The 14,076-nt window shown below is 44.4% G+C and overlaps 1 protein-coding gene across 1 annotated transcript in view; it reads right to left on the bottom strand.

The window, feature by feature from the left end:
* The window catches only part of pyroxd2 (pyridine nucleotide-disulphide oxidoreductase domain 2), a 26,314-nt gene extending 14,938 nt beyond the window's left edge, over positions 1–11,376 (bottom strand). The window contains exons 1-7 of the mRNA XM_048268940.1: positions 11,213–11,376; positions 10,622–10,641; positions 8,586–8,679; positions 7,260–7,333; positions 6,110–6,265; positions 4,111–4,264; positions 146–207 (exon numbers count right to left, since the gene is read on the bottom strand). Coding sequence (XP_048124897.1) covers positions 146–207; positions 4,111–4,264; positions 6,110–6,265; positions 7,260–7,333; positions 8,586–8,679; positions 10,622–10,641; positions 11,213–11,333 — 681 coding nt within the window. The 5' untranslated portion in view covers positions 11,334–11,376. The remainder of the gene's footprint in view (positions 1–145; positions 208–4,110; positions 4,265–6,109; positions 6,266–7,259; positions 7,334–8,585; positions 8,680–10,621; positions 10,642–11,212) is intronic.
* Positions 11,377–14,076: the final 2,700 nt, after the last annotated feature.

Below are 14,076 nucleotides of genomic sequence, written 5' to 3'. Positions count from 1 at the left end.
GCTCACACACACACACACACACACACACACACACACACACACACACACACACACACACACAGATCAATCATACAACATTCACTTGAACTTAACGTTAACTTTAACACTTTAAGAGTGCTTTGCACACACACACACACACACACACCTTCATTATGGGGGCAGTAACAAGTTCATAGAAGTCTGGAATGTTCTTCCCCAGTTTCAGCCCTGTGGAGAGAGAAAAGAACCGGATCAGATCAGAACCGCACACACAGGAACCCATTTCACAGCAGAACATTTAAAGATCAGAGCCGCACACACAGGAACCATTTCACCTCGTGAGGAATGAATGCTACACTAGCAGTTTAGTGCTGTGAGTCAGGACTGTGTGTGTGTGTGCAGGGATTAAAGTAAAAAAAAAATCATTTGACTGAACTTTTTTCAGGCCATAAGTCATTCGTTGTTCATATCTACCTATAGAGATAGCACCCCTTTTGCTGTCGCGACCTATTGGTTTTTAATGTACAAAAAGATGCAAACAGCAAAGTAAAGGGAGTATTCACCTTATTCACACGGCGGCCATTGTTTAAACCAAAACGAGGCTACAGGGTACACTTACTACACAATTAATGCCACCTACAGGGGAATGCATAGAACATAACAATCCTATGGTTTGTGTACCCTGTAGCCTCGTTTTAGCCGCCAATGGCCGCCATGTGAATAAGGCGAATTGAGAGAGTGTTCTTGATTGAGATTGAGTTTTCCTGATGAACAAAAATATATTTTAGTACCATCCCTGACCATTGCTGATTAGCCATTGCTGTTCTTTTCTACTGCAGCAATATTGTAGAAAGGCTTTAACTTACACTCTTATTTAATTACTTTAGGCCAAAAGTGTTTAAAGGGGAGATTTTTTTCTTGTTAATATGCAATTCAACACAAGTAAAATCTATAAAATCAAGTTTGCAAGACTTCTAATTTCCTCATCAAAGTAACGAATCAGAACATTCTAGATATTGTTTATATTTCCATTTGTTGCCTCATCCGCATTTAATGAAAACATGGTAATTTTGAGTTTTACAGACAACTCAGTTTTCCAATGAGCAGCAATACTGTGTGTGCTCATGCAGGAGGTCTGCACATGATAACGACAATCTGGAGAGGGCGCTTTTGTCTTCAGCAACAGATTGTATAAGGTTGACAAGAGGTTGCGATTTGGTGAGGGACAGGTCGTGTTGCGCTATGAAAGAACATGCGTAGCCTACTTTCTGAGCGCAAAAACGTTCAGCCATAAATAAACGTAGCCTACCTCTGTCGTGGTGGCTAGTTGCACCAGGTAGGGAAGATGTCCTGAAGTGCACGAACGTTAACCTTATGGTGGTCTTCTGATTGGTGCCGTGCTAAAACGTTTTCCTATTGCATCCATAAACAATTTTCTTGCAGCAAACCGCGCAAAAGCAAACCCCCTGGCACTTTCATTTCTTTACACCATGGCTTGCTCGTTCTCCCCCGTTTCCAACAGCCGCCCATCTCATAAAGAAGAACTGGAACCTCATTGAATGTGACCCAGCCCTACGGGAAATATTCACTGAACCCCCTGGGATTAGTTTTAGAAGGGCCCCTACTATTAAAGACAAATTAGTGAAAAGTCACCTCCCTGCTCCAAAACGTGAAACTTGGCTTCGCCAACCCAAGGGAAACTTCCCCTGTGGTAATTGCAATTATTGTGAGAATATGGTTAAAACTGACAGATTTATAGATGTTCTCAATAATAACACCTATTCTGTTAATAGTTTCATAAATGGCAATACTACTCACGTGGTCTATCGATTAAAATGTCCTTGTGGTTGTTTCTATGTAGGCCTTACGAAAAGGAGACTAAGAGACAGGGTAGCTGAACATAGGTATGCCGTTCGAACTAGAAATATGAATTACCCAATGGCAAACATTATGCAGAAGCTAATCATGGGAGCGATTCAACATTAAGAGTAATTGGTATTGAATCTTTTCGCCTTGATGCCAGGGGTGGGGACAAAATAAAACGCCTCAAACAGAGGGTGACATACTGGATCTATTCGCTGAGAGCTACTAGCCATCCAGGTCTCAACGAAGATTTTGACCTTTCACCTTTTCTGTAGTTTTTTGTAGCCTATTGTGGGTCTTCAGAACAATGGGTCTGTTTGATATATTGTTGTGTGGAGTACATTTTAGTACATTTTAGAATAACCATGAACTATGACATTTGACATAACATGTTAGGACTTATTTAGTTTTGACATGAAGAATACATCCAGATTTTAGAATTACTGTTGTAATCTTTACCGTGATTTGTGATTTATGGACTTTTTGATACATGTGTGGAGTAGACCTGCACCAAGGTTTTAGAACTACTGTTGACATCTTGATCATGAACTGTAATGTATAACCTATTCATATTTACTGTCTTTTAATGCATGTACGGAATGCGTTTAGAGTTTTTGGAATTGCTATCGTGATCTTGACTATGAATTGTGATACATGGTGTGTTCATATTTGTTCAATTTTGATGTGGAGTTCTTTGTTTGTGAAGAATAATCATTTGGAATGATGTCATTGCTAGTTTCTCAATTGGATTTTCCCAACTGCCCTGTTGCCTTTGATTATTGACCTGCTTGACAAAAATGACTGCCCCTAGTGGCTGAAGAAATGTATAGCAAGTGCCTCATTGGCACACCTGAAACCCATGCTATAATTATGCTCAGACTCTCTGTTCCCAACACCCTGATGAAGGCTGGTGAGCTGACACGCGTTGGTGTTTTTTTTTATGAATTAGCCCTAAATAATAAATGTTAAAAGATTTTTGCATCCTACTGAGTGCCTGGACCTGGAATCTTTTTCCAAACTGATTTATGAACTTTTAACCCATCCAAGAGCACCAGAGGATACAAGGGATACCTGTAGCACTCCAGCTCCCACTTTTGTCTAGCCGCCCATCTCCATTTATTTTTTAACTTTTGACACCTGCCTTCCTTTAGCAACAACGCATCCATGACAGCTAGTGGCCTTGCCAAATAGACGACACAAATGACGCTTAATATGAGGTTCTGGTAGGCCTACTGGTTATGGTTTTGTGCTATAAATTAATAATATTTTATAGCAAAGTTTTAAGTTGACTATTTTAATTGCATGGTTATTTTTTGTCAACATACACTCACAACCTACTGTCGTTAAATGTGAGGCCTAAGCAAAATAGGCTACAAGGCTGTGTGTGCGTCACAAACACGACTGACCCCTTTACTAAACAGTTCGCGATGATGACAATATTATTATTATTTTATGTTAACACGCTCAGTCAAAACCTTCCAAGAAATTGTGAAAACGTTGTACATGTCATAACAGACGGGATAATAAATTGCATAGGCTACGGTTTATATTGCGTCGCTTTACACATAATGTTAGTTGCATTGATTAAAAACTGTAACAATAATAGTAGCCTACATCGGGTGGCATAGCAGGCTATCTGTTTAAGTCATAGGTGACACCAAAAATGAATGACCTCCCCTGACAAGAGTTCGCGATAGTAAGAAATTGTCTACATTGATGCACGGAAAGAACAGCTTACGCTTCTTCTCCGAATTCGCACATAGAGCTCACAATATCATATCCAAAAAAGTTAAACGGATTGGCCAACCTCATCAGCTGTCTCGATTGTGTCACTATAATCCAACTTTTAGACCGTTATTAGTCTTCAACATAAACAAAGCGAAACTCATGACTGACGTAGGCTTCTTCTTGAGCGGTCACTGATTGAGACACAGAAAGTTCTCAAGAACACTATTCGGTCTTTAAACATTTACCATCACACACATTAATTCATCGGATCTGCATCTCAAATATGACATTTCTAAAATCAAATTGACGGAAATCCGTCGTACGACGGAGAACTTTAATCCTTGGTGTGTGTGTGTGTGTGTACGCCCGCGCATGTGTGTGTGTGTGTGTGTGTGCACGCGCATGTGTGTGTGTGTGCATGTGTGTGGTGTGTGTGTGTGTGTGTGCACGCGCATGTGTATGTGTGTGTGTGTGCGCGCGCATGTGTATGTGTGTGTGTGCGCGCGCATGTGTGTGTGTGTGTGTGTGTTTGTAGCGTACCGCTGCGTATGAGCGGCCGTAGAGACTGGAGGGCGGCCAGGCGTCTCCATAGTGACCCCTCGGTGACCCGGGGCACGTCCACCGGTGGCGCATCCAGCAGGGGGTGCACTGCACACGCCAACTTCTCCAGGTGCTGCAGGAAGGACAGGTACTCCTGCAAACACACACACATACACACACACACACACATTAGTATGACTTAGACACACACACTGCACACGCCAACTTCTCTAGGTGCTGCAAAAAGGACAGGTACTCCTGCACACACACACACACACACCTACACACACGCGTACAGACATGCACATAGATGCACATACATGCACAGACACACACACATACAGACATGCACATAGATGCACATACATGCACTCACACACACACACACACACACACATACGCACATACATGCACACACACACACACAGTGTGATTTAAGCCTAATTTATGCTTCTGCGTCAACTGGATGCAGTGGCTATGCCTCGGTGCCATGAACCTTTTTCAGTTCTGTATGTCCAGTGTCTTATGGGGAATTTATTTTTGTTTTAATCATTTATATAACTTTATTTTCTCATGTCATCTGCTCTTTTACACTAGAGGCCTTTTCTCTGTGTGTTCATCCCTGTACCCTAGATGACCTGTCAAAGAGAGTGGGATTTGCCTCATGCTGTGAGCACAGGAGGAAGGTCAGAGGTCATCAGACATCAGATTGTATGTAGATGGTATGTAGAGGTCACAGAATCCGCCGTCTTGGTTTGTATAGAAATGAATAGGCTACGTGACATACACGTGAAAGGACAGAAATAGGTGACTGACTTCCATAGCGTAGGCTACAGTATAGGAAAGAGATACGCGACTTTCTGCTTATCCTGTTTGAAAATGCATGGTATTGGTGACGTTTTCACAAGCGAGGGCGTGTCGAGGTGTATTGCGGAGAGGCTAATGGCCTGACAGTATGAACACAAACGTGCCAGGGACATGAGGCTTGTAGCCTGGACTACTATCACCAGGTCGCCTCTCAAATTGAATTTCCCCTTTTGGGGATCAATAAAGTATCTATCTATTATTATTATTACCCTGGCCTGGCTCAACGGTCTGAGGCTATTTATCTCTCTGAGGACCCTATTGAGTAGTAGGAGCCGGGCGGGGAATGGCAGATTCAGGGCCACCAGAGCAATGGAGTCTCCACTGTAGAGGCGCCTGCACGTAGGCCTTGAGGGATGGAGTGAGGCCTTTGGATACCAGGCAGTGGTGAGCGCCATGCACAAGGCTATATGTTTCTCTTATGATGAATTAACACAGACTCTGGCAGACTTAGTGTCTCGTAGTAATTTATAGCACATCGGCTATCAACACACAGGGCGAGCTGACCAATCACAGTTTGTGCAGTCTGCGTTGCCTAAGTAAGTAAGTATATACTCTTTTGATCCTGTGAGGGAAATTTGGTCTCTGCATTTATTCCAATCCGTGAATTAGTGAAACACACACAGCACACAGTGAACACACAGTGAGGTGAAACACATTAATCCCGGCGCAGTGAGCTGCCTGCAACAACAGCGGCGGCGCTCGGGGAGCAGTAAGGGGTTCGGTGCCTTGCTCAAGTGCACTTCAGCCGCTCCTACTGGTCGGGGTTTGAACCGGCAACCCTCCGGTTACAAGTCCGAAGCCCTAACCAGTAGGCCACACCACCTCCGCCTCAACGCGGAGTTACAATGTTTTGGAGGTGTACGTCAGGCAATGACGTAGGGCTCGGAGGGGCTACGCCGTTGATTCAACGCAGAAGCTTAGATTAGGCTTCTGACACACACACACACACACTGAACACGCCAACTTCTGCAGGTGCTGCAGCAAGCACAGGTACACCTGCACACACACACACACACACACACACACACACACACACACACCACACACACACACACTTAAAGAGTAACCGAAGCACACACACACACAATTTAATACTACTCTCTGTCTCTCTCACACACACACACACACACACCTGAGCATCCTTCTTGCTGAACTTGGAGATCTCTTCCTGGTTCTTGGTGACGTCCGCACCCAGCAGAAGAGAGCGGGGGGGTCGCCCGTCCACCCCCTCCTCCAGCATAGGCGTGAAGGCGTGGGGGTCACGCATGAACACCCGCAACCCATGCTTCTGCAGAGAGAGAGAGAGAGAGAGAGAGAGGGAGAGAGAGAGAGTGTGTGAGAGAGAGAGAGAGAGACCTCAACCCATGCTTCTGCAGAGAGACAGAGAGAGAGAGAGAGAGGGAGAGAGAGAGAGTGTGTGAGAGAGAGAGAGAGGGAGTGTGTGTCAACCCATGCTTCTGCAGAGAGACAGAGAGAGAGAGAGAGAGAGAGAGAGAGAGAATGGGAGAAACCTCAACCCATGCTTCTGAGAAGAGAGAGAGAGAGAGAGAGTGTGTGTGAGAGAGAGAATGGGAGAAACCTCAACCCATGCTTCTGAAGAGAGAGAGAGAAAGTGTGTGAGAGAGAGTGTGTGTGAGAGAGAGACAGAGAATGGGAGAAACCTCAACCTATGCTTCTAAAGACCGACAGAGAGAGAGAGAGAGAGAGAGAGAGAGTGTGTGTGTGTGTGTGTGTGTGTGTGTGTCATTAACTCATGCTCTTTCAGTAGGTGGTTATAGCACAAAAATGGTTGTCCGTATTTATGGTAGCCTTGGACATGTTCATAGACTCTGTGTTAGAGGATTGCAAATTGCTGGACTTAACAAGACAAAATCTAAGTAAATAGCCAAATACTGCTCTGTGTCAGCCATCATAGGCAGTCTGCATGTATAGAGAAGGCGGTGCCATCTCTACCCCTGATAATATGTATTTATCCACTGATTTAGCTGATCATATGTATTTATACACTGATTTAGCTGATAATGTGTATTTATCCTGATTTATCTGTAACGCTGTAAGCACTTGCACAGTGTTTGTGTTGCTGTGTGAGACACAAATGGGCTCTTTATTAATATTTGGAATGCTGTGTTGTTGTAATCAGTATTGGTCATCCCAAATAAATGAATTAAATGTGTGTGAGAGAGAGAAGGGGAAACCCTCAACCTATGCTTCTAAAGACAGACAGAGAGAGAAAAAGAGAGAGTCTGTGTGTGTGTGTGTGTGTGTGTGTGTGTGTGTGGTACCTTTAACTCCAGGTCCTGGTAGATGTGTGGCCTTAATAGACTAAGCAGGTATGAGGCTCTGGAGAAGTGGAATCCTATCAGGAGGAAATACACACACACACACACACACACACACAGGTGAGTTTCATGCTGGTGTGACAGATAGATAGAGAGAGAGATGGAGGAAAGAGGAATTGCTGATCTAGGCCCACATCTGACCCACATTTGACACCAGTCGTACCATAGGACCCACCATAGAACCCGCTGTAGAACCCACCGTAGAACCCAATGACATTTTCATTCTTAAAGAACCGATCTTTTAGGCTCCGCCCCTCAGCTCACTCCTCTTTCTCTTCCTGCGTCCCAACGCTGGGCAGGACCAAGCAGAGCGCCATGGTAACAAGCAGAGCGCCATGGTAACAAGCAGAGCTCCATGGTAACAAGCAGAGCTCCATGGTAACAAGCAGAGCTCCATGGTAACAAGCAGAGCTCCACGTTAAGCAGAGCTCCACGGTAACAAGCAGAGCTCCACGTTAACAAGCAGAGCTCCACGGTAACAAGCAGAGCTCCATGGTAACAAGCAGAGCTCCACGGTAACAAGCAGAGCTCCATGGTAACAAGCAGAGCTCCACGGTAACAAGCTCAATTCTGCTGCTTTTCATCGCAACGCCCAAGCGCAGCAACACAACACATTCTTCCTGCTGCAGCAGTAGACTGCTAATCCAAAGAGTGTCTGCAGATGGTCAAGGTTGAGCCCACAGCTGCCCACAGATATGGTCGAGGTCAAACCCGCAGCTGCCTGAAGTTGTTAACACGACACATGAAACTGTATCTCTTGATAAAGGAAGCTGTCCCAGCACCTCTGTTGATTTCCTAAACTTTCCAGCTGACATTGTGCTTCAGTGCATTCAGGCCCCGACAAGAACCCCCCCCCCCAACTCCGCAGTGATCTGGTGACTGCTGTGAGCTGGTGACTCTAGCCTAACTCTGCTGTGAGCTGTGTCTTTAGCTGATGTCTAGTCTTCACTAGTCAGCTGGTCTTATTCCACATTCTCATAATCATCACTAGTACGCTGGTCCTGTTCCACATTCTCATCACTAATCACTAATACGCTGGTCCTGTTCCACATTCTCATCACTAATCACTAATACGCTGGTCCTGTTCCACGTTCTCATAATCATGACTAGTATGCTGGTCCTGTTCCACATTCTCATCACTAATCACTAATACGCTGGTCCTGTTCCACATTCTCATAATCATCACTAGTATGCTGGTCCTGTTCCACGTTCTCATAATCATCACTAATACGCTGGTCCTGTTCCACGTTCTCTCTCGTCGGTCCTCACCGGGGAAAAGCTCCTCAGTTACGGCGGCTCCACCCAGCACATGTCTTCGCTCCAGAACCGCTGTCTTCAGACCGCCCTTCTGCAGGTACGCAGACTACACACACACACACACACACACACATACATTCAAGCATGCACAGTGGTGCACACAAACAAACAAGCAAACAGACACACACAGTGGCATGCACAGATACACACATGTATACACACAGTTATTTACTTATATATATATATATATATATATATATATATATATATATATATATATATATATATATATATAAAGAATGATGGTGTGTATTCATAATGTATAGCTGATGTATGATTTGATACTCACAGCCACAAGTCCATTGTGTGTCCCATGGTGAGACACAAAAATAATACACAAACAAACAAGCAAACAGACACACACAGTGGCATGCACAGATACACACATGGTACACAATAGTTATTTTACTTATATATATATATATATATATGCTATATATATATATATATATATATATATATATATATATATAAAGAATGATGGTGTATTCATAATGTATATTGATGTATGATTTGATGGCCTACAGCCACAAGTCCATTACAGTCCGCGGTGAGACACAAAATAATATCTTGGCTGCAAATCAATCAATCAGTCAATCAGTATTATCAATCCATTTGATCATCAATGTCATCTTTTTTTGTACAGGGACTATTACACACATATTAACACACCAGCACACTGGGCTTATCAATCTGATTTATTATTACTGATCTCAATACACTGATGATGCCAATCATCGCAGTGTTGTTCCTACAGTGGAGACCAGTAAAACGCTGGTCCTGTTCCACATTCTCATCACTAATCACTAATACGCTGGTCCTGTTCCACGTTCTCATAATCATCACTAGTATGCTGGTCCTGTTCCACGCTCTCATAATCATCACTAGTATGCTGGTCCTGTTCCACGTTCTCATAATCATCACTAGTATGCTGGTCCTGTTCCACGTTCTCATAATCATCACTAGTATGCTGGTCCTGTTCCACATTCTCATCACTAATCACTAATACGCTGGTCCTGTTCCACGTTCTCATAATCATCACTAATACGCTGGTCCTGTTCCACATTCTCATCACTAATCACTAATACGCTGGTCCTGTTCCACGTTCTCATAATCATCACTAGTATGCTGGTCCTGTTCCACATTCTCATCACTAATCACTAATACGCTGGTCCTGTTCCACGCTCTCATAATCATCACTAGTATGCTGGTCCTGTTCCACATTCTCATAATCATCACTAGTATGCTGGTCCTGTTCCACATTCTCATCACTAATCACTAATACGCTGGTCCTGTTCCACGCTCTCATAATCATCACTAGTATGCTGGTCCTGTTCCACGTTCTCATAATCATCACTAGTATGCTGGTCCTGTTCCACATTCTCATCACTAATCACTAATACGCTGGTCCTGTTCCACGCTCTCATAATCATCACTAGTATGCTGGTCCTGTTCCACGTTCTCATAATCATCACTAGTATGCTGGTCCTGTTCCACGCTCTCATAATCATCACTAGTATGCTGGTCCTGTTCCACGTTCTCATAATCATCACTAGTATGCTGGTCCTGTTCCACATTCTCATCACTAATCACTAATACGCTGGTCCTGTTCCACATTCTCATCACTAATCACTAATACGCTGGTCCTGTTCCACGCTCTCATAATCATCACTAGTATGCTGGTCCTGTTCCACGTTCTCATAATCATCACTAGTATGCTGGTCCTGTTCCACATTCTCATCACTAATCACTAATACGCTGGTCCTGTTCCACGTTCTCATAATCATCACTAGTATGCTGGTCCTGTTCCACGCTCTCATAATCATCACTAGTGGCATGCCAGATACACACACATGTATACACAGTTATTTTTACTTATATATATATATATATATATATATATATATATATATATATATATATATATATATATAAAGAATGATGGTGTGTATTCATAATGTATAGCTGATGCATGATTTGATACTCACAGCCACAAGTCCATTGTGTCCTGCGGGTGAGACACAAAATAATATTCATTACAAATCAATCAATCAGTCAATCAGTATTATCAATCCATTGATCATCAATGTCATCTTTTTGTACAGGGACTATTACACACACATTAACACACCAGCACACTGGGCTTATCAATCTGATTATTATCACTGATCTCAATACACTGATGATGCCAATCATCGCAGTGTTGTCTTCACAGTGGAGACCAGTAAAACGACACTATCTGTGACATCTCATCAGATAACGTGGTTGTGTGTGTGTGTGTGTCAAGAAAGTGACGGCCAGGAGATGCAACTCAGTTCAAAGTTCATCGTTGACTCCTCGGGTCCGTGAGTTCATGATACTGTCTCGTGCATGGACATTGTACAACCACAAAGTCGGTTGCTGCAGTATGCTCATGCAAATCGTTCAAAAATAACTTCACGCCGACAAAGTTCTGCAGAAAATCAAATGACCGACCCCCGACTACATCGTTACACAATCTCTTCCAGGCAGTCGGGGTGCGCCTGTTTGCACAGTGATTCGTTTTAGCTCGTGCAGGGGGACAGATCAACAGATCCTACCTCCGCCGATGATCACCGCGTCATACTCGGCACGAGGCGCAGAGCTGTGGGTCGCGCGGGTCACTGTCCCCAGTCCAGCCACCGCGCGCTGGCCGTGTCCTAAACAGACCCGAGCAGCCATGACGAAGTTTGACGTAAGTTTGCTCAGTGCGGAGTTTGGATTCTCTACACTCTCGAGACTCCTCCCCCAGTACAGTGATCCCGGGGAAGAACCGAGGGGCAGAAACGCGTAAAAGCGCTACGGCCAATCAGCAAGTGAAAGACGCGCGAGGGTGGACGGAGCATTGCATGAGTTTTACCGTTTTTCTCAGTGACTTTGGTGCATTTTTCAGATCAGAATTGAATTTCTATAAACTATTTATTCAACTCCACAACATCTAGTCACATCATAGCTAAACACAAATTCTTATTATCTTGAACAAACAATGCAATTGATGCACTTCTGTATCATTGCAACTATTATATTGTTTTTTTATATTGTCTAAATGCGTTATACTGGGTTAATGTTGAGTACTCCATCCCCAAAAAACATGTAGGCATTATTTCATTTCATTAAGGCATTATTTCATTTCATTAAGGCATTATTTCATTGCTTGATTCATTATATGCAAAAGTGTTGAACTAGCTGCCATAATCATATTTCACACATTTATATAAAACTGTCAGGTGAATCTTAACTTTCACTTATGAAGGGGAATGTGAACCCATCCTCTACAACAGCTTAGAGGTGGATCCCATGGGCCTTGAATAGGCAAGCACACACACACAGAACAGAACACACACACACACACAGAACAGAACACATAGAACAGAACAGAACACAGCACACACACACACACAGAACAGAACACACCTCATAACACACACACATAACATAACACATAACACACACACATAACACATAACACACACACATAACACAACACACACACATAACACATAACACATAACACATACACATAACACATACACATAACACATAACACACACACATAAAACAACACATAACACATACACATAACACATAACACATACACATAATGCGTACTGTTGTTACAGCGGGTTATTGTTGGGATGTTTATGGTCCCTCCGTTTGATGTGCTTTTTGCTTTTTGTTGTCACAGCTCTCCCTTGTTTTTCAGGCCTTCAAGCCAAGGCCAAAGTGTAATGGCTACACCTGCACCCAGGGGTACAATGCTATTTAAGGCCAACCTAACCCTGCTTGGAGAGAGGCGTTTAGGATCCGGAGTCGTCCCCATCACCAGGGGTGCAATGCTATTTAGGGCCAACCTAACCCTGCTTGGAGAGAGGCGTTTAGGATCCGGAGTCGTCCCCATCACCAGGGGTGCAATGCTATTTAGGGCCAACCTAACCCTGCTTGGGGAGAGGTGTTTAGGATCCGGAGTCGTCCCCATCACCAGGGGTGCAATGCTATTTAGGGCCAACCTAACCCTGCTTGGGGAGAGGTGTTCAGGATCTGGAGTCGTCCCCATCACCAGGGGTGCAATGCTATTTAGGGCCAACCTAACCCTGCTTGGGGAGAGGTGTTTAGGATCTGGAGTCGTCCCCATCACTTCCGTCCGTCCCGTAGTTAGAGGCCTTTGCCATATCGCTGCTGTCTGGCTACCTGTCCTGAGAACCCACTTGCTTTTTGATTTTCGTTTGAATACCCTAGACTCATTTGTCGTTACTGTAATCTTTAATTTTTGGTAATAAATATATTTTTGTACCCTGCGAGGCAATTCGTGTGCGCCTTCCCTCTTTATGTTACTTTGGTTCGTAACAACTGTATACCAACTTTTCCTTCTTTCTTTCTTTCTTTCTTTCTTTCTTTCCTTCTTTTTCCTTCTTTCATTCACTCTTCTTATGAGAGAATGATAGTTGGTGGGACAGACAGACAGACAGACAGAGAGACAGACAGGCAGGGAGACAGACAGGCAGAGAGACAGGGAGACAGACAGGCAGGGAGACAGACAGGCAGAGAGACAGGGAGACAGACAGGCAGGGAGACAGACAGGCAGAGAGACAGACAGGCAGGAGACAGACAGGCAGAGACAGGAGACAGACAGGCAGGAGACAGACAGGCAGAGAGACAGACAGGCAGAGAGACAGGGAGACAGACAGGCAGGGAGACAGACAGGCAGAGAGACAGGGAGACAGACAGGCAGGGAGACAGACAGGCAGAGAGAGACAGGGAGACAGACAGGCAGAGAGACAGGGAGACAGACAGGCAGGGAGACAGACAGGCAGAGAGACAGGGAGACAGACAGGCAGGGAGACAGACAGGCAGGGAGACAGACAGGCAAGGAGACAGACAGGCAAGACAGACAGGGGAGACAGACAGGCAGGGAGACAGAGAGACAGACAGGCAGAGAGACAGGGAGACAGACAGGCAGGGAGACAGACAGGCAGGGAGACAGACAGGCAGAGAGACAGACAGGCAGGGAGACAGACAGGCAGAGAGACAGGGAGACACAGACAAACAGATAGATAGACAGACAGACACACAGACAGCTAAACGGACAGACACATTCTGGGAATAATAGTTGGTGGGACAGACAGGCAGGGAGACAGACAGGCAGAGAGACAGGGAGACAGACAGGCAGGGAGAAAGACAGGGAGGCAGGGTTTGACAGACAGCCAGAGAGACGGACATACAGACAGACAGACAAACGCAAATGCATTTAGAACTGAATAGCATATAGCAGAGCCTTTCAACTTCCCTACATCAACATACATCACTTTATTAAGCTACGAATAGGCTCAAAACCTTTATAATTGTAAAGCAAGGTGATTAAAAAGGACTTTGTGCAATCAGTGCATTGCTCTTCTTTCAGTCGCTGCCCGCTTGTGAGGACAAAGTC

Source organism: Alosa alosa, chromosome 18, assembly GCF_017589495.1.
Source record: "Alosa alosa isolate M-15738 ecotype Scorff River chromosome 18, AALO_Geno_1.1, whole genome shotgun sequence".
NCBI classification, from domain to species: Eukaryota; Metazoa; Chordata; class Actinopteri; order Clupeiformes; family Clupeidae; genus Alosa; species Alosa alosa.
Note: the sequence above shows the minus strand (reverse complement) of the source record. Positions and strands in the feature narration are given on the sequence as shown.